Raw genomic sequence first — 27,511 nt, forward strand, 5'->3', positions numbered from 1 at the left:
GAGAGAGAGAGAGAGAGACAGAGAGAGAGAGAGAGAGAGAGAGAGAGAGACAGAGAGAGAGAGAGAGAGAGAGACATAGAGAGAGAGAGAGAGAGAGAGAGAGAGAGAGAGAGAGAGAGAGAGAGAGAGAGAGAGAGAGAGAGAGAGAGAGACAGAGACAGAGAGACAGAGAGAGAGAGAGAGGGAGAGTAGAGTGTCAGAGAGAGACAGAGAGAGACAGAGAGAGAGAAATGTTTGGTGCATGGATTTGTTCCAGGGCCGTGATCAAAGTTCTGTCAGGCCAGTCGCTTTGTGTCTAATATTAACTGCCCTAAATATAATGCCTCACTGTCATAAGGTCTTACTTATAAATAGATCAACTGGCTGAACAGGCCTTCTTTCAAATAAGGGGGAAGAGGGTTTGTTCAGGTTCGTTGTGGTCCTCAGTAGCTCAATTGGTAGAGCATGGCGCTTGTAATGCCAGGGTAGTGGGTTCGATCCCCAGGACCACACATACGTAAAAATGTATGCACACATGACTGTAAGTTGCTTTGGATAAATGCGTCTGCTAAATGGCATATTATTAGGTAGACGTTGAATTAATATTAAACCGGGTTTGAGGTTTGAGTTCACTTAACAAACAAAGACATGCCAACACTTCCATTAAACGACCTGACAAATATCCAGCCCCAGTGTTTTTAAAATGTATTCTCCCCACCCAGTTCTCCAGAGACAACAATACTGCAAACTAAAACAAATGTCCTGTTTCTGTTCCTTGTGGCATTCATTTCTATCTAATAAAGAAGATCCTTTTGGAGCAGCACGCCCTTTAGAACTGTCAATAGCACCATGCAGCAATGACAATCAGAATCAGAACCCGCAAAGCAAAGTAGAAACAGTAGATCCATTACACAGTGAGTATCAGGACGTAACCCAATCATGCAGAACACATTACCTCATGCATCTTCTTTCAGTGCTTTTGATTGCGCTGCCAGCCGTCAAGCCGCACCATAACACTATGACTAAATGATTCGGTACACCAGATAATCTACAACACCATAGTATACTATAAAATAATGCTTGCCGTTGTATCTGGAGGTAATGTATGCTTCGGATTGGAAGGTGCCCTCTCTCATACAAGGACGTTAAACGGATGGATCTCTTTCTTTGGACCAAGACCTTTAGAGTACACAAAACAATCTCCAACACCAGGGTATACTTTAAAAGAATGCTTGGTGTAACCGGAGAGAACGTGAAGGTGACCTCTCTCATACCAGGAAGTATAATGGATGTCTTACTTACTTTGGCCCAAGGCCCTGTAGAGTTTATATAACCAAGGGAGATTGGGAGTGTTAACCCCATAATTCTGGCCACCTGGCCCGCTCACACATTGCCCATTTCCTAATTCCTTCTCTGTATAATTGGTTTAATATATCCCTGTCTGGGCTCTCTCGACTGGGATGTGGTGTGTACTCTGTCCTAAATGTCTGACATTCATCACCCAGGCCAATATTATATATTATAGTCATGTCATTGTTGAGTATTGACAGCGACATGACTATGTCCCCAAAACACGATTAAATTGCCTGGAGATCTTCCAAAGGCACCTGATACATCGACATCATTATCGATACCATGATTTGATCTAAGTTAATGGGACTCAGATAGATAGCGATCTAAAGATCAGGATCACCTCCTTACAAGAGCGTGAGTGATGGTTGATTCTTCTCTCTCAAGGGTGGTGTGTTTGTTGTTTGTGTTTGTCCCAAATGGCACCCTATTCCCTATATAGTGCACTACTTTTGACCAAGGCTCTGGTCAAAAGTGGTGCACTACATAGGGAATAGTGTGCTATTTGGTACGCACTCTTTTGTTAGCTACTTGAGGCTGGTGGAGGTGAATGCCTGCCAACATTCCCACATGCCAGTCCAGTCCAAGGCCTCTAAATGACCATGGGTGTATAGTACTGAGTAGCAGGGCCAAGAACACTATAGGTGAACTAGGAAGAAAAAGGGAGTGGATGAGAAAACACTAAGCCCATTAAAGCACCTATTCTAAGTGACTATTTACTATTCATTGTGGTAGAATAGTCCAGTATCCTTTGGCCTGTGATTTTCAGCCTAACCACTAGATAAGTAATACAATAGAGAAATGAATTCAGTTCGGAAAACAATGGAACCAATAGGGAAAGTAATATGATTTAGGAGACCCTGTATCTTTGCTCCTGACACTGTATTGACTTAGAACACACAACATGTGGTCCTCTGTAGCTCAGTTGATTGAGCATGGTGCTTGCAACACCAGGATAGTGGATTCGATTCCCGTGACCATCCGTACGTAAAATGTATGCATGCATGAAGTCGTTTTCAAATCAAATGAAAGTGTATTCATTAAGTACACGGTTACAGCAGGTATAAACGATGTAGCAAAATGCTTACACCAGCTTTGGATAAAAGCGTCTGCTAAATGGCATACACTATATTACATAGTATTATTATTAATAACATACTGTAGAGCTCAGTGAGTAAGTGAATATGAGCTATTTTTGTATTTCTTATTCTACACACAAACGACTAATGCTATCTCATTGTTATACCATGTGGCGAGTGCCATTCCCTGTTCCAATATAGTTAGTTAAACAGCTGTTGGGTTCAATATAGGAGTATGTCTTTAGGGAGCAATTACTTAACAATGTGTCCAGAGGGTAGGCCAGAGGCAGACACAACACAGCTGTACTGGATTAGCTATGCGGAGGACAAGTGCAAACCCAGGCGGCATTAGCACATTAAAGTGTGTTTGTGTGTGCGGTTCGTGGTTGCAGTTCATACTAAGACTTGTATTTTGCAAGACATGACACGCTGGTCGACCTGGTAGCTACTGTGGTGAGACAGGTGGTCTCACCAACATCACACATACACAAACATTCTCTTATCAGAGGAGCCTGGTTTGATGTAGATGATAATGTGATTTCTTATATGCAGAATAAGCCAGATATTGTTGTTGTGAGGGGAGGCCAGAAGGGGCTGTTGACTTTGGAAGTGGGCTGCTCATTCGATTGTTACATGGAGCAGGCCTTTTCAGACATGCTCCCTAAATAGCCTCTCATATCACTCTTAGACAGCCTGGGATACCAATGCAAGTTGGTGGCATTGATATTTGGCAGTCTGGGCCGTGTACATAGGCTTACGGTATGTGGCCTTCAGATTGCAGGGCTGCCTAAGGGTAGAGCAAAACAACTGGCTAGGTACTTCTCTGTTTCAGTCGTTATGGGCAGCCTAACTTTGTGGAGGAGAAGGTGCTGATCTGTTTCAGCCGTGATGGGCAGCCTAGCTGTGAATTCATATAGGCCCAATAAGCTATATCGCAATCAATAAAAAAATATATATACAGTATTCTGGTGCTCCTAGATTTGATGTTGTGCTCCTAACTTTTTTAAAGGGGAGCACCAGTGCTAATTTAGAGCCCTACCGATAAATCATACTGTATGTCACAATTATTTAGTAGTACAGGCTGCGTGAGACAGATTCAGCCAACCCAGCGTAAATGCATGCTTCCTCAGCTATGTTGGGTTGCTGCCTGCATGGTGCTCAGCATGTATAACTGGAGTAGTGTGGATGTCAGCTCCCACTTAAACAGGCTTGTTAAAAGCTATGGGATTTAGATCGTTAAGCAGGTGGTCCCTTGGCTGTCAGGACCTCAGGGCTAAGAGATACGAGAAAAGTGACGCGCTTCTAAGTCCAAATGTCGGCTGATTTCAGCTTCTTGAAAAAGCCCAACTGGCGCTATCAAAATTAAAGATATTTAAATTTAAGATAATTAAAGCTGCATCAAAACCTTGTCGTTCGGGCTCAGAGTTGGAATGTCAAATTATCATGGTTGTAATACACATCAAGGAATTCCGTGTGACTGAAAGAGAGCTAATTTTAGGCTGTAAATGTATTTGATCTAACCACAGCCTTTAAGTTGATGCTAGGGATTGGCATCCTATAAACTATGCAGAAGTAGTGACAATCCAAACCTACACAAGAGAAGTCAGGGTGAACATCACGGTCGTGGAACCAATCAAAGTATGGTCCAGAAAGACTGAAATCTGGTTTATTCTGTAATTGGCTATAACTATTTTCCAATGCTCCTCATTTCACTGCTTTCCCCCACTTATCCACTCTCTCAAGCTATTATATAATCTCTGAAAGCTGCGATTATATCATGTAACTGCAAATTACCATTATAACCTGGTTATTTATTCCAGATATACTGGACGTGTGTTCTGATGCATGGAGCAGGATGAAGAAAAGCAGTGTTATGTAATGCATATTTATAGCCAAAATGTTACTGGGGTTTACCCAACCTGCCTCTACATCTGTAGGAAGGCAGTGCAGTGCTCGGTGCTGGTTTATAGGACTATGATTAGGGCTGGAGCAGCGCTGTGACCACGGCTGGCACCATTCATTGCTGCTTCGCATCAGACCAGTTTACTGTTCTGGTATCTGTGACTACACTGCACATGGAAACACACACGCACACACACACGTACGCACAAACACTCGCGCACACACACACACACACACACACACGCACACACACTCGCACGCACACACACACACGCTTTATTTATTATTGGCTCAAAACATCCTGAAAGCCTAGCTGGAAGGTGTCTAGATGTCCCCCTGTTACCAAAAAGTGCCATTGATTTGGCAGTTGTGTATGTAGTACCTTCTGTTTTTGTCCAGGCCTGTGGATGTTAGGACTGGGTTGAGCTGGTTTATGGGAAATGGGATTCCAGGTGTAAGTTGTGGTTAGCTGGATGACAAGTATTGACAGTAATACCTGGTAATACTGTTGGAGGATGTTGTCACCCCAGCACAGCAGAACTGGAAAAGCAGAGCTGAGCAGATTAAAGAACCTCCCTGGGCCTCTTGCTATACCTGGACAGCAGCACTGTCATGACGATTTTACGGATTCACAACAGGCCTCACCAACTCTCTCTGCCACAGGCTCCAGCCCACTCGAACCTGCAAACCCAAGCTGTATTGCCTGAAAGCTGCAATAAAGAACTTGTAATAGAAAAATCGAAAATGTTAAATCATTCCCCAGTAGGGGTTGAGGAGGTTAGAGTGGGGGTAGATTTTTGTTGTTGTATCGTCATTTATTTCAGTGTTGGTGTTTCCATAAACTGTTATTAATTGTGTTACGATTTGGGAATAACCAGGGGAGTACGACTGCCCCCTCTTCCTGATGAACATCACAGTGACTGAGTTCATCAGGAAGTGTATAGGGGATGTTGTTCCCACTGTGACTATTAAAACCTACCCAAACCAAAAACCGTGGATAGATGGCAGCATTCGCACAAAACTGAAAACGCGAACCACCGCATTTAACCACGGCAAGGTGACTGGGAATATGGTTGAATACAAACAGTGTAGTTATTCCCTCCGTAAGGCAATCAAACAGGCAAAATGTCAGTACAGAGACAAAGTGGAGTCGCAATTCAACAGCTCCGACATGAGACATATGTGGCAGGGTCTACAGACAATCACGGATTACAAAGGGAAAACCAGCCACGTCATGGACACTGATGTCTTGCTCCCGGACAAGCTAAACACCTTCTTCTCCCGCTTTGAAGGACTGTGGGCTCTCATTCTCCGTGTTAACCCTCGCAAGGCTGCCGGCCCAGACGGCATCCCTAGCCGCGTCCTCAGAACATGCGCAGACCAGCTGGCTGGATTGTTTACAGACATATTCAATCTCTCCCTATCCCAGTCTGCTGTCCCCACTTGGTTCAAGATGTCCACCATTGTTCCTGTACCCAAGAATGCAAAGGTAACTGAACTAAATGACTATTGCCCCGTAGCACTCACTTCTGTCATCATGAAATGCTTTGAGAGGATAGGTAAGGATCATATCACCTCCACCTTTCCTGTCACCCTAGACCCACTTGCATACCGCCCCAATAGATCCACAGACGATGCAATCGCCATAGCACTGCACACTGCCCTATCCCATCTGGACAAGAGGAATACCTATGTAAGAATGCTGTTCATTGACTATAGCTCAGTCTTCAACACCATAGTACCCTCCAAGCTCATCATTAAGCTTGGGGCCCTGGGTCTGAACCCCTCCCTGTGCAACAGCGTCCTGGACTTCCTGACGGGCCGCCCCATGACGGTGAAGGTAGGAAACAACACCACTACGCTGATCCTCAACACAGGGGCCCCACAAGGGTGCATGCTCAGCCCCCTCCTGTACACTCTGTTCACCCATGACTGCGTGGCCAAGCACGCCTCCAACTCAATCATCAAGTTTGCAGACAACACAATAGTAGTAGGCCTGATTACCAACAGTGATGAGACGGCCTACAGGGAGGAGGTGAGGGCCCTGGCGGAGTGGTGACAGGAAAATACCCTATCTCTCAACGTCAACAAAACGAAGGGGCTGATCGTGGACTTCAGGAGACAGCAGAGGGAGCACGCCCATATCCACATCGACGGGACCGCAGTAGAGAAGGTGAAAAGCTTCAAGTTCCTCGGAGTACCCAGCACTGACAATCTGAAATGGTCCACCCACACAGACAGTGTGGTGAAGAAGGCGCAACAGAGCCTCTTCAACCTAAGGAGGCTGAAGAAATGTGGCTTGGCCCCTAAGACCCTCACAAGAGGACACAATTGAGAGCCTGTCGGGCTGTATCACTGCCTGGTACGGCAACTGCACCACCCGCAACCGCAGGGCTCTCCAGAGGGTGATGTGGTCTTAGGGGGCACACTGTCTACCCTCCAGGACACCTACAACACCCGATGTCACAGGAAGGCCAAAAATATCATCACAGACACCAACCACCTGAGCCACGGCCTGTTCACCCTGCTTTCATCCAGAAGGCGAGGTCAGTACAGGTGCATCAAAGCTGGGACTGAGAGACTGAAAAACAGCTTCTATCTCAAGGCCATCAGACTGTTAAATAGCCATCACTAGCCGGCTACCACCTGGTTACTCAACCCTGCACCATAGAGGCTGCTGCCCTATGTACATAGTCATGGAATCACTCGTCACTTTAATAATGGAACACTAGTCACTTTAATAATGTTTACATAATGCTTTACTCATTTCATATGTATATACTGTAGTCTACTGTATTTTAGTCAATGCCACTCTGACATTGCTCGTCCTAATATTTATATATTTATATATTTCATTCTTTTACTTTTAGATTTGTGTGTATTGTTGAGAATTGTTAGATACTAATGCACTGTTGGAGGTAGGAACACAAGCATTTCGCTACACCAGCAATAGCATCTGCTAAATATGTGTAAGTGACCAATAAAATTTGATTTGGATTTGGATTTGAAGTTAATGCCGACTGCGGTACTGCAGGCTGTTGTGTCCATAAAGCAGGATCCCCCATTATAGGGAATGGGAAAATGGCAATCTTTGTGGTCAATATTCATGTAAAGAAAACAATTTTTCTAAGACAATCATGTTGCCAGTAATTGCTACTATTACACCAGATGTATGTCCTTGAACCGATTATTTTTTAATCGCACACAGAAGTAGTTCTAAGGATAACTGAGTTGCTACCAGCCTGCAGTACCCTGGTCAGCCTTCAACTTGAGATACTCAATGAGAGGGTGCAGTTCCATGAAGCAAGATGGCAACACACTAACTCGGCACTTCCTGATATTCAAATCAGCCACTGAGACTTCACATAGGAAACAATGGGGTGACGTCATCAATGGCTGCGTCCATTTTCTTTTTACAGTCTATGGGAATAACACCTCCCTAAACATTAGTAGTTAGTGTGTATTAATAATGGGGGAAAATTGATTAACAAGGGTTGTATGACGATTTTCTTAAGGCTACTCTTATCCATGTAAAGTGAGGATACCAATAGCGCTCCTTCTGACGCAATGATAGGTAGCCTATTTTACACAAGGAACACAACGAGACATGGAGTAGACAGAGTATTCATCAATTTGAGCTGTTAATGTGTCTAGCAAGATCACAGGAGCTGCTCCATCACAGCAATCTATCATCGGATTATTTCATCTATCGTGACACAAGTCAGTAATCTGATTACGTTTTCCATCACTAAGAACTGTCCAACGATGGAGATCAAATGCACTGTGTGCCACCAACCCTTCACTCTACATGTTTTAGTTTAGAGCCGAAGACATTTATCTAGATTTTAAGTGAAATAAATACTTCAATGCCTGGATTAGATAAGTGGCAGATGAACGACTTGAAATTTGCATAATGCATATGGAAGAGAAAATTTGACTTTAATTTGCACTTTCCTATGTTTTCCATATGGTGTCTGCATGTCCATAAAGAAGACATCAAGATGCTTTTTCCTCCATGAATTCAAGTTGATTTGGTAATGCCCAATGATCCGTGGCTTAGAGCAACGCATTGGCACTGCTTGGCAAGCTTATCTGATTTCTTCTTTTTTTTTTTTTTGCTCTTCAGTAAAATGCTTACTCGGTTTTCCTTTTGTATACTTTTTAGCCAGTAGTTCTGAAAGTAGCGTTCACGAGTCATTAGTGGTCCCAGATAATTGTGTACTACGTCACATATGTGCAGATATGTACACCACATTCTTGCTCTCTTTCTCTACTGTGTGTGCCACTTGCTAGCTGTCACTGAAATGGCGAGGGGCTGAAGCTCATTGGTGGAACTGAAATTGTAGGGAAAATGTCACAGCACAGATTCTAGAAAAACAGTCACTTTCAAACTATGGATTTCGCGGCTAATTGAGGTAAGGCAGTAATTATGCTCATAGATTATACATTTATGAACTATACATTGACACATCCAGCCCAAAGTGGGAGGTTGAAAAAAAAATGTAGTACCCACCAAAGTTCTGGAGCATGTCTTTAACTAAACACTGGGATTTTTAATGTTTTTTTCTTCCCCACCCATATTGAGATTACAAAGCTTAACAGAGAGAGATGCTATTTCAGGCCTGGCAGATTGAAGTCACACTGCCCAAAGTGAGCTTGGCAGCACGCACTAATGAAGATTCCAGATAGGCATCCTAGGCTGCGTTTACACAGGCAGCCCAATTCTGATATTTTTCCCAATTATTGTCAAAAGAGCTCATCTGATTGGTCAATAGACCAATTTGTGAAAAAATATTAGAATTGGGCAGCCTGTGTAAACGCAGCCAAAGATGTTGGATTTTAAAACTGTTCTCGAAACAAATTAAATACTGTTCTAAAGTAGATCAGACCACTGTTAAACAGAAATATCTACTGAACGTTTTTGGAACCACGACTGTAGTTATATTGGCAATTATTAATGCTGGGAGGTGTGGGGCACTGATTAGACTTGCATTATGGTATTAATTAAAATATTTGTCATAGCATTCACACTAAACTGCATGTCATGCTTTATAAAGGATCCCATTATAATAAAGTTGTTTTAAGCTTTTAAACATCAAGCTGTGTGTGCATTCATTAAACTGTACTGTAACATTTTAACATTGCACTGACATTTATATAGGACTAAATACGAAAACACTAAATCATTCTGTAAAGCACTAAGGGTGCTCCCACTGTTTTAATAGAAGAAATGTGCATAAAAAAAAAGAAAAAAAAGTTGGCCCAAACTTAGCTCCAATTTGAGAAAACGTTGGCAAAAATTCAGTCAATTGAAAATAGTGTTTGCCCAACTTGTCTCATATGTTAATTCAACTATAAATTATAATTTGGAAATTTTTATTAAAAAAGGCTGTGCAACTGGTTACACACATACCATGCTTTTAACATACAATGTTTTCTACGTATATATTTGACACACGTTGACATTGTGCAAATTAATTTATACAGTAATTATTATTCAACATGTCCTCACCTGGGATTTGAACTCACAAGCTCTCACAGTCTTCCTGCTACACAACCATGTCTGTTTCAATTATCAGTGAATCTGACTATTCTCTCATCATTGATTAGATTTTTCTATTTAAGAAATTGTTGGTTTTTCTGTATAGTTGTCTGATGTTGGTGGGGAATATTACTCTGTTTTAATGGTACTCCTTAATCACTATGATAAATACAATAGTTTTTCTTGAGTGTACTTTTAACAGAGCTGAAGTTCACTTTGAAGTGCAAAGTGTAGCAATACAGGTGATTAAGTTATTGACAGACATGGTGGCGTAGCAGGACGATTGGAATGCTATGAATTAAAAGGTTGTGAGTTCAAATCCCAGGTGACGGCATGTTGAATATTAATTACTGTATGAATGAACACGCACAATGTAAGCATGTATGTCAACGTGTTGAAAATATTGTATGTTAAAAGCACTGTGTGTGTAACTAGTTCCATAGCATTTTGGGGGGGGGTAAGATGCCCAAATAAAAATGTCTAGTTGAATGAACATATGAGCAAACACATCATTTTAAGATTATTGCATTTTTGCCTACGTTTTGGGCCAACTAAACATTTTACGTTTTTTAACACTTTGACCGAAATGTTGAGTAAACCAAAAAAAAGAATGTGGAACCAGTTACTTCATAATACAGTTTTTAGTTGAAAAATGTTTTTTTTACAGTGCACATACACACACACACACACATATATACAGCAGAGAGTATTTCCCATTCAACTCCTCCCAATCTAATTTGGAGTTTTGTCAGTGTATGTATTACGTTTCCCGCCTCAAACATTCATGCAAGGAAAATGCCTCTCTTATGATGTCCAGGGAATGGGTAGTTGGGCTTCAACTCAGCAAAATAGTCTCTCATTTCTATTTGAGGGTTGAAGAATGCCTGCAAAAAAATCAATTTGTACCAATGCCAGGGTCTTGGCAGGCAGCAGATCAGCCATTGAGATTCTCATCACATTAGCCCTCAGCGAGCGGCTCCCTGGCCCACTAATATACAAAGCGCACAAGCCCCAGTCAGGAATGTACATTTCTAGATGATCTTCGGAGTGCTAGCTTGTGGTTATGCATACATTTCTTTACTCAAGATAATTCACCCGACCGATTGTGATGGAACCGATGGCCTCCCACCTTCTATTAAAGATGTGGGGGCCATTTTGAGTTCTTCTTCCATTTAAACAGGAAATTATTGGTGATTGAATTCTAGATGTAAAGAGGTATCACATGATCTGATCTGGGACAATAAATTGCAGGCTGAGCATCTATTAAGAGCATGTAGGATACGGTTCAGTGGTGTGTCACGCAACCTCCTGAACACATATGTGATTTGTGATTGACGACATTCCACTGAGCTAAAGTCACTTAGTACTTATCCATTGCCAGAAGTCACCCTGATGCATTCTAGAAAGATTGAAATGCCGATAGAATAGACTACGACGTGATTAACTTATTCACAACCAATGTCATGAGGACAATATGAACATGATTTTATTGTACAGTATACAGTATATTTAACATGCTGTATATACAGTCTGCATCCTAAATGGAACCCTATTCCTTTTATAGTGCACTACCTTTGACCACAGCCTCACTTTACTCTGTGCTTATTCATAACCGCATGCTGAATGCCCAAAGGCTGACACAGATAATAGGTTCATAATGCCGATGGATCAGGGTTTATTTTCCCTCTGACCCTCTACCCTTCCAATTTCACTCACTGAAATGGTCCAGGCTTGCTACTCCAACCAATTTCTGTTTCATTTCACCTTTTTCTAAAGAACCTAGTTCAATTACGGATCACTTAATAGTTTATTTTAATATGCACTTATTTGCAGGATGGCATTGCATTGCTGGAGGGAGGGGTAACGTTAATACTTGTTTTGCAATTACTCCATTGACTGGGGCTCTGGTAATTCTATCCAGTCTCGTGTGCACCAGACAGAAGGGAAACATGATGCACGTTGCTGTCATCTGAGATTCATTATTAAGGACATAGCAGGCGGAGGCACACGGCTGTCTATGAAGAGGCTCTTATTTGAAAATGGTCATGGATAATGCACATTATAATTGGCCCTAACACAGGAACAATAAATCTGGGTGTGTTTAAAGCAAGTGGAGCGGATCACAGGCTTCTTCCTCTCTATACTGATGGTGTATTTGTGTATTCCTCTATACTGATGGTGTATTTGTGTGTATTCCTCTATACTGATGGTGTATTTGTGTGTATTCCTCTATACTGATGGTGTATTTGTGTGTATTCCTCTATACTGATGGTGTATTTGTGTGTATTCCTCTATACTGATGGTGTATTTGTGTGTATTCCTCTATACTGATGGTGTATTTGTGTGTATTCCTCTATACTGATGGTGTATTTGTGTGTATTCCTCTCTATACTGATGGTGTATTTGTGTGTATTCCTCTATACTGATGGTGTATTTGTGTGTATTCCTCTATACTGATGGTGTATTTGTGTGTATTCCTCTATACTGATGGTGTATTTGTGTGTATTCCTCTATGCTGATGGTGTATTTGTGTGTATTCCTCTATGCTGATAGTGTCGTGGTTTATGCATAACTGTCCCCAGCTCTCATGGAAAATATCCTGTCTGCTCACAACTGTGATTCTATTCTGTGTCTCACTGCCATCACAGTTGATTCACAGTGACAGAGGAGACAGCCTTGGCTTTTGTCTAATGGGAAAATGGATTCTGTTTTCTATAGATGCCACTCTGAACTACACTATATATACAAAAGTATGTGGACACCCCTTCAAATGAGTTGGATTCGGCTAGTTCAGCCACACCCGTTGCTGACAGATGTATAAAATCGAGCACACAGCCATGCCATCTCCATAGACAAACATTGGCAGTAGAATGACCTTAATGAAGAGCTCAGTGACTTTCAATGTGGCATAGTCATAGGATGCCACCTGTCCAACAAGTCAGTTCGTCAAATTTCTGTCCTGCTAGAGCTGCCCCGGTCAACTGTAAGTGCTGTTATTGTGAAGTGTAAATGTCTAGGAGAAACAACGGCTCAGCCGCGAATTGGTAGGTCACATAAGCTCACAGAACGGGGCCGCCGAGTGCTGAAGCACGTAGTTCGTAAAAATCGTCTGTCCTCAGTTGCAACACTCACTACCGAGTTCCAAACTGCCTCTGGAAGCAACATCAGCACAAAAACTGTTCGTCAGGAGCTTCATGAAATGAGTTTCCATGGCCGAGCAGCCGCAGACAAGAATAAGATCACCATGTGCAATGCCAAGCGTCGGCTGCAGTGGTGTAAAGCTCGCCACCACTAGACTCTGGAGCAGTGGAAACATGTTCTCTGGAGTGACAAATCATGCTTCACCATCTGGCAGTCTTGATGGACGAATCTGAGTTTGGCAGATGCCAGAAGAACACTACCTGCCCGAATGCGTAGTGTCAACTGTAAAGTTTGGTGGAGGAGGAATAATGTTCTGGGGCTGTTTTTCATTGCTCAGCTAGGCCCCGTAGTTCCAGTGAAGGGAAATCTTAACGCTACAGCATACAATGACATTCTAGATTATTCTGTGCTTCCAACTTTGTGGCAACAGTTTGGGGAAGGCCCTTTCCTGTTTCAGCATCAATGCCCTGTGCACAAAGCTAGGTCCATACAGAAATAATTTGTTGAGTGGCCTCCCGAGTGGCGCAGCGGTCTAAGGCTCTGCATTGCAGTGCATGAGGCGTCAGTACAGACCCGGGTTCAATCCCAGGCTGTGTCACAGCCGGCCGTGATCGGGATAACCATGAGGCGGCGCACAATTGGCCCAGCATCGTCCGGGTTAGGGGAGGGTTTGGCCGGCCGGGATTTCCTTGTCCCATTGTGCTCTAGCGACTCCTTGTGGCAGGCCGGGGACCTGCCAGCTGGACAGTGTTTACTCTGACATATTGGGTGCTTCTGGGTTAAGCGAGCATTGTGTCAAGAAGCAGTGCGGCTTGGCAGGGTCATGTTTCGGAGGACGCATGGCTCTTGACCTTCGCCTCTCATGAGTCTGTAGGGGAGTTGCAGCGATAGGACAAGACTGTAACTACCAATTGGATATCAAAACAAAGGGTTAAAATAAACCTTTGTTGAGATTGGTTGGAAGAACTTGACTCGCCTGCACAGAGCTCTGACCTCAACCCCATCGAACACCTTTGGGATGAACTGCGAGCCAGGCCTAATAGCCCAACATCAGTGCCAGACCTCACTAATGCTCTTGTGGCTGAATGGAAGCAAGTCCCTGCAGCAATGTTCCAACATCTAGTGGAAAGCCTTGCCAGAAGAGTGGAGTCTGTTATAGCAGCAAAGAGGAGACCAACTCCATATTAATGCCCATGATTTTGGAATGAGATGTCTGACGAGCAGGTGTCCACATACTTGTTACTAATAAACTGTCTGAACATTCTTCAAAACTATCCACTCTGAGACTATTCAGATGATAGGATGGTTTACATGGTCAGAATGCTCTCTTACAGATACCTGGCCACGCACGTGCATGTACTCTTTGTCTCTCTCTCTCTCTCTCTCTCTCTCTCTCACAAACCGCACACACGTACACACCCACACATTTTCTCCTCATCAATAGGTTACACAAAAACACAAAAGGGACACAGACATGCACACACAAACTTTCACAGATGAACACCCACAGATGCAAAGGAAACACAACCACATTTGAACAAATCTATCACACATCTGCCATACACACAGCCTACCATCTATACAGACACACTCCCATATCGTTAGCATGCAGCTGTCACTGACACTGTGACAAACACACACACACACTGTGACAAACACACACACACACACACACACACACACACACACACACACACACACACACACACACACACACACACACACACACACACACACACAGTAACAGGCCAGGGCATGGACACTCACCTCTGCAGATGGGCACAGGGAAGTCCCACACGGCACCCTTCTCTGCATTGGTGACACAGGTGAGCTGGGGGTGCCCGTCCAGAACGTACCCAGTTACACAGCTGTAGTGGATCTTGTCCCCCACGTTAAAGCGTGTCCCGACCAGGATGCCTTTGGGAGGAACCCCGGGGTTTCCACAGGCACTGATCTGCAGTTCTGACGGGGAGATGAGAGATGGGAGACAGTTGTTATGCACACGTTAGGCATAACGTTAGGCATGTAAAGTACCCCATTGTGTAAGAAATTAAACATGGTTGGTTTTCCCTCCCTCCCTCCCTCCTTACCTCTTTCTCTCCCCCTCTTTCTCTCTTTCTCTCTCCTCCCTCCATCCCTCCCTCTCTCCTTCTCTCTCATGTTTCTCAACTCAACTGAGTATCAAGCCAGTCTGAAAATGTCAGCGGCTCCCTCACTGGCATTACATGCAGTTCAGTGCTGCATTCACATGGAACTTGACTGCACATCTGAAGGTAAAGACACAGTGGAAACAGCCAAGGGCGTTTACATTGTGCTGGGTGGGTTGGGTTCAGCTTTAGCTTCATGCTGGGAGAGCAAGACATGATAACCATATACTGGCTGAGAGAGAAGATACTGTAGAAAAGGGAGAGATGTGTGCAGTATTCCAGTAAAAGAAAGAGTCAAAAAGAGAGCGAGGACACTGAGACAGGAAGAATAGATATATTTCAGTGAGAGAGTCAGAGATAGAGAAGGACAGAGAGAAAGATCTAGAGAGAGTGAGAGAGAAAGAGAGAGTGAGAAGTCAATCACACTTCTGTGAAATCAAACTGTCCACTTAGGAAGCAACACTGATTGACAATAAATTGCACATGCTGTTGTGCAAATGGAATAGACAACAGGTGGAAATTATAGGCAATTAGCAAGACACCCTCAATAAAGGACTGGTTTTGCAGGTGGTGACCACAGACCACTTCTCAGTTCCTATGCTTCATGGCTGATGTTTTGGTCACTTTTGAATGCTGGCGATGCTTTCACTCTAGTGGTAGCATGAGTCTACAACCCACACAAGTGGCTCAGGAAGTGCAGCTCATCCAGGATGGCACATCAATGCGAGGTGTGGCAATAAGGTTTGCTGTGTCTGTCAGCGTAGTGTCCAGAGCATGGAGGTGCTACCAGGAGACAGGCCAGTACATCAGGAGACGTGGAGGAGGCCGTAGGAGGGCAACAACCCAGCAGTAGGACTGCTACCTCCGCCTTTGTGCAAGGAGGAGCAGGAGGAGCACTGCCAGAGCCCTGCAAAATGACCTCCAGCAGGCCACAAATGTGCATGTGTCTGCTCAAACGGTCAGAAACAGACTCCATGAGGGTGGTATGAGGGCCCGACGTCTACAGGTGGGGGTTGTGCTTACAGCAGAGGGTTGTGGGGGTTGTGCATTTGCCAGAGAACACCAAAATTGCCAAATTCGCCACTGGCGCATTGTGCTCTTCACAGATGAAAGCAGGTTCACACTGAGCACATGTGACAGATGTGACAGAGTCTGGAGACGCCGTGGAGAACGTTCTGCTGCCTGCAACATCCTCCAGCATGACCGGTTTGGCGGTGGGTCAGTCATGGTGTGGGGTGGCATTTCTTTGGGGGGCCGCACAGCCCTCCATGTGCTCGCCAGAGGTAGCCTGACTGCCATTAGGTACCGAGATGAGATCCTCAGACCCCTTGTGAGACCATATGCTGGTGCGGTTGGCCCTGGGTTCCTCCTAATGCAAGACAATGCTAGACCTCATGTGGCTGGAGTGTGTCAGCAGTTCCTGCAAGAGGAAGGCATTGATGCTATGGACTGGCCCGCCCGTTCCCCAGACCTGAATCCAATTGAGCACATCTGGGACATCATGTCTCGCTCCATCCACCAACGCCATGTTGCACCACAGACTGTCCAGGAGTTGGCGGATGCTTTAGTCCAGGTCTGGGAGGAGATCCCTCAGGAGACCATCCACCACCTCATCAGGAGCATGCCCAGGCGTTGTAGAGAGGTCATACAGGCACGTGGAGGCCACACACACTACTGAGCCTCATTTTGACTTGTTTTAAGGACATTACATCAAAGTTGGATCAGCCTGTAGTGTGGTTTTCCACTTTAATTTTGAGGGTGACTCCAAATTCAGACCTCCATGGGTTGATACATTTGATTTCCATTGATAATTTTTGTGTGATTTTGTTGTCAGCACATTCAACTATGTAAAGAAAAAAGTATTTAATAAGATTATTTCATTCATTCAGATCTAGGATGTGTTATTTTAGTGTTCCCTTAATTTTTTGAGCAGTGTATATATAGAGAGAGCGAGAGCGAGAGAGAGAGAGAAAGAGAGAGCGAGAGAGAGAGAGAGAGAGAGAGACAGAGAGAGAGAGAGAGAGAGAGAGAGAGATAGGGAAAGAGAGAGAGAGAGAGGGAGAGAGAGAGAGAGAGAGAGAGAGAGAGAGAGAGAGAGAGAGAGAGAGAGAGAGAGAGAGAGAGAGAGAGAGAGAGTAAGAGAGAGAGAGAGAGGGCTGTGAGTGTAGACCGATAAAAGTACAGCTAGCCATCGCTGGTTGCTCCCATTATATTCCAGTGTGTCAGCCAGCCAACTAATGCTCAGGTGAACAGTTCTCAGTGGATTTGCTGGGGAATGACTCTTATTACCAATAAAACACACTGGGAACACTGGGAATAAGAAAGAGGGGAATCGTAAAAGTGTGTCTGATCATGGAGTATATTATCTTCACATCAGTCAGAGCATACTGTATCCTTATTTTCTGTGATTTTAGAGCAAGGCTTTAGGGCAAAGAGGAAAGAGTCTGTTCCTTCTCTTCACACTACCAGGGGGTGGGTTACATGGTCTACTGTGCATGAGTCTTTCTACATACAGACACACACACACAAAGTCTTAACACATACAGACACACACACACAAACACACATACATACTGTGTACACACACACACACACACACACACACACACTCAGCTAGCCGAGGGACACACACAGTGACAGACACGGATCTCTGCAGGTATCGGCGTGCCAACTTCATTCATTTAATAGTGCTAATTACCTTGGTCCTGATGTTGTAAAATAGCCTGAATGAAATCAGACTCATTAGGCTGACAGCCAGTGTGTGTCTTCCTTTTTAACAATGGGAGATCATCATTAGTCTCATATACCTACAGGGTGTGTGTGTGTGAACGTGCATGCGTCTGAGTGTGTCGGTGAGTGTGTGTGTGTGTGTGTTGGTTTGGTGGTGGATGAGCTCCTGAGCTCATGGGCATGAAGTAATGACTGCAGCACACTTTGCAACACCTCCTATTGTGACCTCTTCTGTTTTATTAGAACGACTACCATTGTCTACTAGGGATATTTATATAATGGTTCTGAATGACTACCATTGTCTACTAGGGATATTTATATAATGGTTCTGAATGACTACCATTGTCTACTAGGGATATTTATATAATGGTTCTGAAAGACTACCATTGTCTACTAGGGTTATTGATATCATGGTTCTGAATGACTACCATTGTCTACTAGGGATATTTATATCATGGTTCTGAATGACTACCATTGCCTACTAGGGATATTTATATAATGGTTCTGAATGACTACCATTGTCTACTAGGGTTATTGATATCATGGTTCTGAATGACTACTATTGTCTACTAGGGATATTGATATCATGGTTCTGAATGACTACCATTGTCTACTAGGGATATTTATATCATGGTTGTAAAAGACTACCATTGTCTACTAGGGTTATTTATATAATGGTTCTGAATGACTACCATTGTCTACTAGGGTTATTGATATCATGGTTCAGAATGACTACCATTTTTAATAGGGATATTGATATCATGGTTCTGAGTCAGTGGAACATGGACAGGAGCCTTGAGAATGCTAATATTTAGTCATTCCCATTGATAGAGCTCAATGGTCCATGGAACCCACGGGGATATTAATGGAGAAAAAATGAAATAAATAACATGACACACACAGAGAGAGAGAGAGAGAGAGAGAGAGAGAGAGAGAGAGAGAGAGAGAGAGAGAGAGAGAGAGAGAGAGAGAGAGAGAGAGAGAGAGAGAGAGAGAGAGAGAGGAGGGAGAGAGGGAGGGAGAGAGAGGGAAGAGAGAGAGAGAGAGAGAGAGAGAGAGAGAGAGAGAGAGAGAGAGAGAGAGAGAGAGAGAGAGAGAGAGAGAGAAGAGAGAGAGAGAGGGAGAGAGAGAGAGAGAGAGAGAGAGAGAGAGAGAGAGAGAGAGAGAGAGAGAGAGAGAGAGAGAGAGAGAGAGAGAGAGGGAGAGAGAGGGAGAGAGAGAGAGAGAGAGAGGGGGGAAGAGAGCGAGAGAGAGGGGGAAAGAGAGAGAGAAAACAGACACCTTGGACCGTGAACAAGCACATGGTTCTCTAGCTCTGTGAAGAAGTTAGTGATGCATTTAGTTTATCTCTTTTTTAATTCACAAATAGAAACCATACACTTGAAAAAAACTTAAGGTGGGATTCGGTAAAGGTCACAAATCTTCTCGGTAATCTGGGTAGATAAACTAGCGTGACAATAGACGTGCCTGAGAACTTTAACAGTGGCCCTGCCTCACCTCTGACAACTCACTGTGTGTGTGTGTGTTTGTGTGTGTGTGTGTGTGTGTGACATAGAGACGTGCCTCAGAGCCATTTAAATGAGGAGAAATACAGCTGTCTTTGGGTTTGTTCTACAAAATACTATTTTCCAGAAAGCATAATATGAATATTTTGATATTGGATGAGTTATGGGGGACTGTCTGTTCTAGGATGATAACGTCAGTACCTTTTCTGTCACATGGAAAATGGATTTTACATCCATTAACACAACTTTAGATCATTCACCAGACTATGTGCTGTGTACGTATTACGCAACAACAACATCATCTGTATGTTGCATTAATATGTAATAAATGCCCACGATTTAATTATGAAACAGTCACTGTTTCTAAAAGGGCATTCTGACCAGATTGGGAGTCACTGAAAGGCAGCAAAACGTATTTGAAGAAACTTGCCAAACCGCTTAACCATGCAAAGACGGAGAATTTAGGGGAAAAGTCCAGCGTAGTTTCAGTTCTTTGACATCTCCTAGACCTGCAGTTCATATCTCCAAATGTAAAATTAAAGACGACACAAAGATTAATTGAGCTCCCACCCAAGGTAGAACATTTGGTGTAGAGAGATTTATCATCTCTGGCAGAAGTATTCATCCGAGTACTGCCTCCAGTGAAAATGCAAAGTTTACTTTAGATTGGGAACGAGACCGTTTTAGAGCTCAACAAAGAGATGGAGAAGTCTGGGCCTGAACTACTCAACACCTTGAAAATGGTACACTACCGTCAAAACAACCATATTCTTGTCATCATTTCCCCTGAATAGCACTAAGACAAAACCACAAAGTACATTCACAACTATTTCAGCATTTTATGACTTGCTCATGACATTTTGACAATGGCAGAAGGACACAAAAGGGACCATGCCTTAACCGCAGTAATAATCATTGTAAAATAAATAACTTCATTGTCCTGGCCAGGTCCTGGGAGGCTGGTGTTCGAAAAAAGGCGAATCAGCCAACTTTCTCCTGCTTTCTTGTCTGGCCTGCCTGCCTGCCTCCAGCCCTGCACTGGAGTAGGGCTGCAGTAGATGGAGAGCAACCTTGGGGGTTGATTGTGTTTCAAAGGAAGATGGGGCTTTAGCAGCCAAATTATCTGTCCCTCTCTGGAGTATGCTTATCTGAAGAGTGCTAGTTCCAGCCTCCTGTAGTCATTCATCTTCATCTTACTGCCACAGCTCTGCTCTCTGATAGGCTGATAGGCAGCCCATAGACCCAGGACCTGGCCAGGACTCTCCCTCCTACCACGGTGCCAGACAGGGTATTTTCCTCAATGTTCCGGCCTTCCTGTCCAGACTGCTGGCTAATGCGAGGTCTATCGATTGCATTTGTAAACTTGGATGTACTTTGGAGTGCGTTTTGTAAACCACTAAACGTGTTCCAGAGGTTTTAGCTGCTTCACGGCTCTGACTGCTCTGCTGCAGTCCTGGCAACCACCCACCCACAGAGCGGAGAGCAGGAATGGACCATGGAAAAATGGAACCACAGAAAATCAATGTCTAACTGTAGATTAAACAGAAATCTGGAATGTGAAATTTAATGACATTGATGCTACACAATGTGTGCGTCCCAAATTACACCTTATTCTCTATATAGTGCACTACTTTTGACCAGAGCTCTATAGGCCATGGTCAAATATACAGTGGGGAAAAAAAGTATTTAGTCAGCCACCAATTGTGCAAGTTCTCCCACTTAAAAAGATGAGAGAGGCCTGTAATTTACATCATAGGTACACGTCAACTATGACAGACAAAATGAGGAAAAAAATCCAGAAAATCACATTGTAGGATTTTTTATGAATTTATTTGCAAATTATGGTGGAAAATAAGTATTTGGTCAATAACAGTTTCTCAATACTTTGTTATATACCCTTTGTTGGCAATGACACAGGTCAAACGTTTTCTGTAAGTCTTCACAAGGTTGTCACACACTGTTGCTGGTATTTTGGCCCATTCCTCCATGCAGATCTCCTCTAGAGCAGTGATGTTTTGGGGCTGTCGCTGGGCAACACGGACTTTCAACTCCCTCCAAAGATTTTCTATGGGGTTGAGATCTGGAGACTGGCTAGGCCACTCCAGGACCTTGAAATGCATCTTACAAAGCCACTCCTTCGTTGCCCGGGCGTGTGTTTGGGATCATTGTCATGCTGAAAGACCCAGCCACGTTTCATCTCCAATGCCCTTGCTGATGGAAGGAGGTTTTCACTCAAAATCTCACGATACATGGCCCCATTCATTCTTTCCTTTACACGGATCAGTCGTCCTGGTCCCTTTGCAGAAAAACAGCCCCAAATCGTGATGTTTCCACCCCCATGCTTCACAGTAGGTATGGTGTTCTTTGGATGCAACTCAGCATTCTTTGTCCTCCAAACACAACGCGTTGAGTTTTTACCAAAAAGTTATATTTTGGTTTCATCTGACCATATGACATTCTCCCAATCCTCTTCTGGATCATCCAAATGCACTCTAGCAAACTTCAGACGGGCCTGGACATGTACTGGCTTAAGCAGGGGGACACGTCTGGCACTGCAGGATTTGAGTCCCTGGCGGTGTAGTGTGTTACTGATGGTAGGCTTTGTTACTTTGGTCCCAGCTCTCTGCAGGTCATTCACTAGGTCCCCCCGTGTGGTTCTGGGATTTTTGCTCACCGTTCTTGTGATCATTTTGACCCCTCGGGGTGAGATCTTGCGTGGAGCCCCAGATCGAGGGAGATTATCAGTGGTCTGGTATGTCTTCCATTTCCTAATAATTGCTCCCACAGTTGATTTCTTCAAACCAAGCTGCTTACCTATTGCAGATTCAGTCTTCCCAGCCTGGTGCAGGTCTACAATTTTGTTTCTGGTGTCCTTTGACAGCTCTTTGGTCTTGGCCATAGTGGAGTTTGGAGTGTGACTGTTTGAGGTTGTGGACAGGTGTCTTTTATACTGATAACAAGTTCAAACAGGTGCCATTAATACAGGTAACGAGTGGAGGACAGAGGAGCCTCTTAAAGAAGAAGTTACAGGTCTGTGAGAGCCAGAAATCTTGCTTGTTTGTAGGTGACCAAATACTTATTTTCCACCATAATTTGCATATAAATTCATTAAAAATCCTACAATGTGATTTTCTGGATATTTTTTTCTGATTTTGTCTGTCATAGTTGACGTGTACCTATGATGAAAATTACAGGCCTCTCTCATCTTTTTAAGTGGGAGAACTTGCACAATTGGTGGCTGACTAAATACTTTTTTCCCCCACTGTAGGTAATTTGATGCCATTTAGGATGCAACAACAGCCTACTGTATGTATGTGATATATACGCTTGGATTGAGAAACAAAATCTTCAGAAATAATTAACCATAGTATTCGGTAGAATGTCACAATCTAAAATCTGAGATAATCTTAAAGGGCGATTGCACTTCCTGATTTGGCCTCGATTTAGATTAGGTTCATTAAGAAATACTAGCGGGCATGACTGAATTCAAACTTGAGTTAGTTTCGGGGTGTGGTTTATTTATGAGTGTTTCTTGTGTGTGTTCACAGGTGGGAAGAGTTAGGCAAATTATTTCGCCAATTAGCTTCAGCCGGCTGGTGTGCAACCATGGCAAAGTTGGTTTTGGCCCTGTGTAGCTCAGTTGGTAGAGCATGGCGCTTGCAACGGCAGGGTTGTGGGTTCGATTCCCACGGGGGGCCAGTATGAAAAATGTATGCACTCACTAACTGTAAGTCGCTCTGGATAAGAGTGTCTGCTAAAAATGACTAAAATGACTAAAATTTTTTACTTTCGATAGCCTAACTCCGGGGCTAGTTCGAGACCGTCAATAAATTACACAATGTAAATGAGACAATATTTTCATGTTGCACACCTTTTAGTTTTGTCATTAAATGCTTTCAATATTTGTAAATTAATTTCTACAATTTATAGTTGGTTCGAGGTATTTAAGTCATTGAAGGAGCTATTGGAATTTTTACATATTGTCCCATGTACATTGTGTAATTTACCGATGGTCCCGAACTAGCACCCTAGGTTTTTTATTTGATTTATTAGGATCCCCATAAGCCGACACCAATGGCGAAAGCTAGTCTTACTGGGGTCCGACATATAACAAAAAAGACATTACAGACAAAATACTTTACAAGGTAAAAAAATGTTTTAACCAGGTTTGCTGTTCACTTACGCTATATGAGATGGAAGGGAGCTAGATGCATTCATGGTTCTTTATAATACTGTACGTTTCCTTGAATTTCTTCTGGACCTGGGGACTGTAACCCCTGGTGGCATGTCTGGTTGGGTAAGTGTGTGTGTGTGTGTGTGTGTGTGTGTGTGTGTGTGTGTGTGTGTGTGTGTATGTGTGTGTGTGTGTGTGTGCGTGTGTGTGTGTGTGTGTGTGTGTGTGTGTCAGTTGTGTGTGTAAGTTGACTATGCAAACAATTTGGAATATCCAACACATTAATGTTTCTTATAAAAACATGAAGTGATGCAGTCAGTCTTTCCTCAAATCTTAGCCAAGAGAGACTGGCACGCATAGTATTAATATTAGTCCTCAGATTACAATGAAGAGCAAGACGTTCTGCTCTGTTCTGGGCCAGCTGCTGCTTAACTATGTATTTGCAGCACTTGACCCTATGACTGGACAATAATCAAGATAAGACAAACTACAACTTGCAGAACTTGCTTTGTGGAGTGTGGTGTCAAAAAAATAGAGAATGTATTTATTACGGACAGACCTCTCCCCATCTTAACATCCATTTGATCTACACTACAAAAGTACGTGGACACCTGCTCGGCTTTCCACTAGATGTTGGACCATTGGTGCGGGGACTTGCTTCCATTCAGCCACAAGAGCATTAGTGAGGTTGGGTGCTGATGTTGGGCGATTAGGCCTGGCTCGCAATATGCATTCGGGCAGGTAGGGTTCTCTTGGCATCCGCCAAACCCAGATTTGTCCGTCGGCCTGCTAGATGGTGAAGCGTGATTCATCACTCCAGAGAACGCATTTCCACTGCTCCAGAGTCCATTGGCGGCAAGCTATACACCACTCCTGCTGACGCTTGGCATTGCACATGGTGATCTTATGCTTGTGTGCAGCTACTCGGCCATAGAAACCCATTTCATGAAGCTCCTGACGAACAGTTATTGTGCTGACGTTGCTTCCAGAGGTAGTTTGGAACTCGGTAGTGAGTGTTGCAACCGAGGACAGATGATTTTATATGCGTTACGCACTTCAGCACTCGCCGGTCCCGTTCTGTGAGCTTGTGTGGCCTACCACTTCGCGGCTGAGCCGTTGTTGCGCCTAGAGGTTTCCACTTCACAATAACAGCACTTACAGTTTACCGGGGCCGCTCTAGCAGGGTGGAAATTTGACGAACTGACTTGTTGGAAAGGTGGCATCCTATGACAGTGCCACGTTGAAAGTCACTGAGCTCTTTAGTAAGGGCATTCTCCTGCCAATGTTTGTCTATGGAGATTGCATAGCTGTGTGCTCAATTTTATGTGGCTGAAATAGCCGAATCCACTAGTTTGAAGGGGTGTCCACATACTTTTCTATATATAGTGTATATGTTTTGACGATGACAGTTTACAATCTAAGGTAACACCAAGTAATTTAGTCTCCTCAAATTGTTCAACAGCCACACCATTCATTACCAGTCTAGAACTTAGGAAATGATGTGTACCAAATACAATGCTCTTAGTTTTAGAGATGTTCAGGTCCAGTTAATTACTGGCCATCCATTCCAAAACTGACTGCATCTCTTTGTTAAGGGTTTCAGTGACTTAATTAGCCATGGTTGCTAACGGGTATATGGTTGAATCATCAGCATACATGGACACACATGCTTTGTTTAATGCCAGTGGTAGGTCATTGGTAAAAATAGAAAAGAGTAGAGGGCCTAGAGAGCTGCCCTGCGGTTAGAGAAGCTTCCATTAAAGAAAACCATCTGAGTTATATTAGATAGCTCTGAATCCACGATATGGCAGAGGTTGAAAAGCCATAACACATAAGTTGTCTCAACAACAGTTTATGGTCAATAATATCAAAGGCTCCACGGAAATCTAACAGTACAACTCCCACAATCTTCGCATTATTAATTAATTTCAACCAATCATCAGTCATTTGTGTCAGTGCAGTACATGTTGAGTGCCCTTCTCTATAAGCATGCTGAAAGTCTGTTGTTAATTTGTTTACAGAGAAATAGCATTGTATTTGGTCAATCACCATTTTTTTCCAACAGTTAGCTAAGAGCTGGGAGCTCTTAGCAAATATTCAAAGTCAACCCAAAGTCAACCCATATTTGGGTCGCGTGCGGCGGCACTCCGAATTGATGATTACTTATGTGCTGCCAGCTGTGGGCATGTAGGCAGGATTGAAACAAACCCAACCGTCATTTACGTTGTGATGCAGTCATGACCACAAGTCTCCTGTTTCAGTCACATCTTTGGTCACATTCAAATGGGTCAAACGAAAACACCCTAACGATTGGTTGACAATAGAGCCTCCCACAATGTAGGCGATGGCGGTAGGAGGAAGTTGGTGAGGAGCAACTGCATAAATGTGCAGTCGACTGCAGTAAAAACTTCATGACTTTTGAAGTACTTGTAGGTGCAAGTCGGACAATTTTTATCCCCATAGGGCAACACACTTTGAAAGGCGGTGACCAACAATGGTCACCAACTTGACAAAAGTTATCCGCTCGAACGTGTCGATACCTAGTGGCGTCTCGGGCATTAGGGGCGGTGACCCACTTGTGATTGGTGAAAATAATAATAATAATCATAATCATAATACACACATAAACATATACATATATATATATATATATATATATATATATATATATATATATATATATAAAAATTTTTTCTTTATTTTTTTTTATACAAAATATATATTATATATTTCAAGGATTATGTTTCAAATGTCCAGAAAAGTGTGGTTAATTTGTGTTTTTTGTACTGTGTACTGTTTAAAAAATGCACTGAGTGTACAGAACACCTGCTCTTTCCATGACATAGACTGACCAGGTGAATCCAGGTGAAAAGCTATGCTCTGTTATTGATGTCACCTGTTAAATCCACTTCAATCAGTATAGATGAAGGGGAGGAGACAGGTTAAAGAAGGATTTTTAATCCTTGAGACAAATGAGACATGGATTGTGTATGTGTGCCATTCAGAGGGTGAATGGGCAAGACAAAATATTTAAGTGCCTTTGAACGGGGTATGGTAGTAGTTGAGTTTGAGTGTGTCAAGAACTACAATGCTGCTGGGTTTTTCACTGTCATGTGCTTTGTTTACAACATTACAAAATAAATGGAAAATAAATAAATCACACAGACGCTCCTGAGGAGAGAATACCAAACAGTATAACTAGAATACCTGTAGGACGGACTGACTGGCAGACGGATGGACTGAACTGAACAGACCTGAACAGACCTGAAAAGACCTGAACAGCCATGAACAGACTGCAGCAATGAGACTTCCACACAAAAATACTTCCAATAGCATCACAATTTGGTTTTAATAAAGCATTGTTATGAGCCGAGGAGCCGAGAGGTGGGGAACTATACTGAACAAAAATATAAACTCAACATGCAACAATTTCAACGATTTAACTGAGTTAAAGTTCATATATGGAAATCAGTTAATTGAAATAAACTAATTGGGCCCTAATCTATGGATTTCACATGACTGGGCAGGGGAACAACCATGGGTGGGCCTGGTAGGGCATAGGCCTACCCACTTGGGAGCCAGGCCCAGCCAATCAGCATATGTTTTCCCCACAAAAGGGCTTTATTACAGACAGAAATACTCCTCAGTTTCATCAGCTGTCCGGGTGGATGGTCTAAGATGATCCCGCAGGTGAAGAAGCCGGATGTGGAGATCCTGGGCTGGCGTGGTTACACGTGGTCTGCGGTTGTGAGGCCGGTTGGACGTAACGCCAAATTCTCTAAAATGACATTGGAGGCGGCTTATGGTAGAGAAATTAACATTCAACTCTCTGGCAACAGCTCTGGTGGATATTCCTGCAGTCAGCATGCCAATTGCACTCTCCCTCAAAACTTGTGTTGTGTGGCAAACCTGCGACCTGGCCTCTCCCTCAGCCTTCTCACTGCCTCCTGCCTGCACATGAA

The 27,511-nt window shown here is 43.4% G+C and overlaps 1 protein-coding gene across 1 annotated transcript in view; it reads right to left on the minus strand.

The window, feature by feature from the left end:
- The window catches only part of LOC121571845 (CUB and sushi domain-containing protein 3-like), a 558,910-nt gene that overhangs the window by 436,238 nt on the left and 95,161 nt on the right, over positions 1-27,511 (minus strand). Inside the window, exon 4 of the mRNA XM_041883584.2 lies at positions 14,761-14,955. Coding sequence (XP_041739518.2) covers positions 14,761-14,955 — 195 coding nt within the window. The remainder of the gene's footprint in view (positions 1-14,760; positions 14,956-27,511) is intronic.

The sequence above is a fragment of the Coregonus clupeaformis genome, chromosome 8 (assembly GCF_020615455.1).
Source record: "Coregonus clupeaformis isolate EN_2021a chromosome 8, ASM2061545v1, whole genome shotgun sequence".
Classification (NCBI taxonomy): Eukaryota; Metazoa; Chordata; class Actinopteri; order Salmoniformes; family Salmonidae; genus Coregonus; species Coregonus clupeaformis.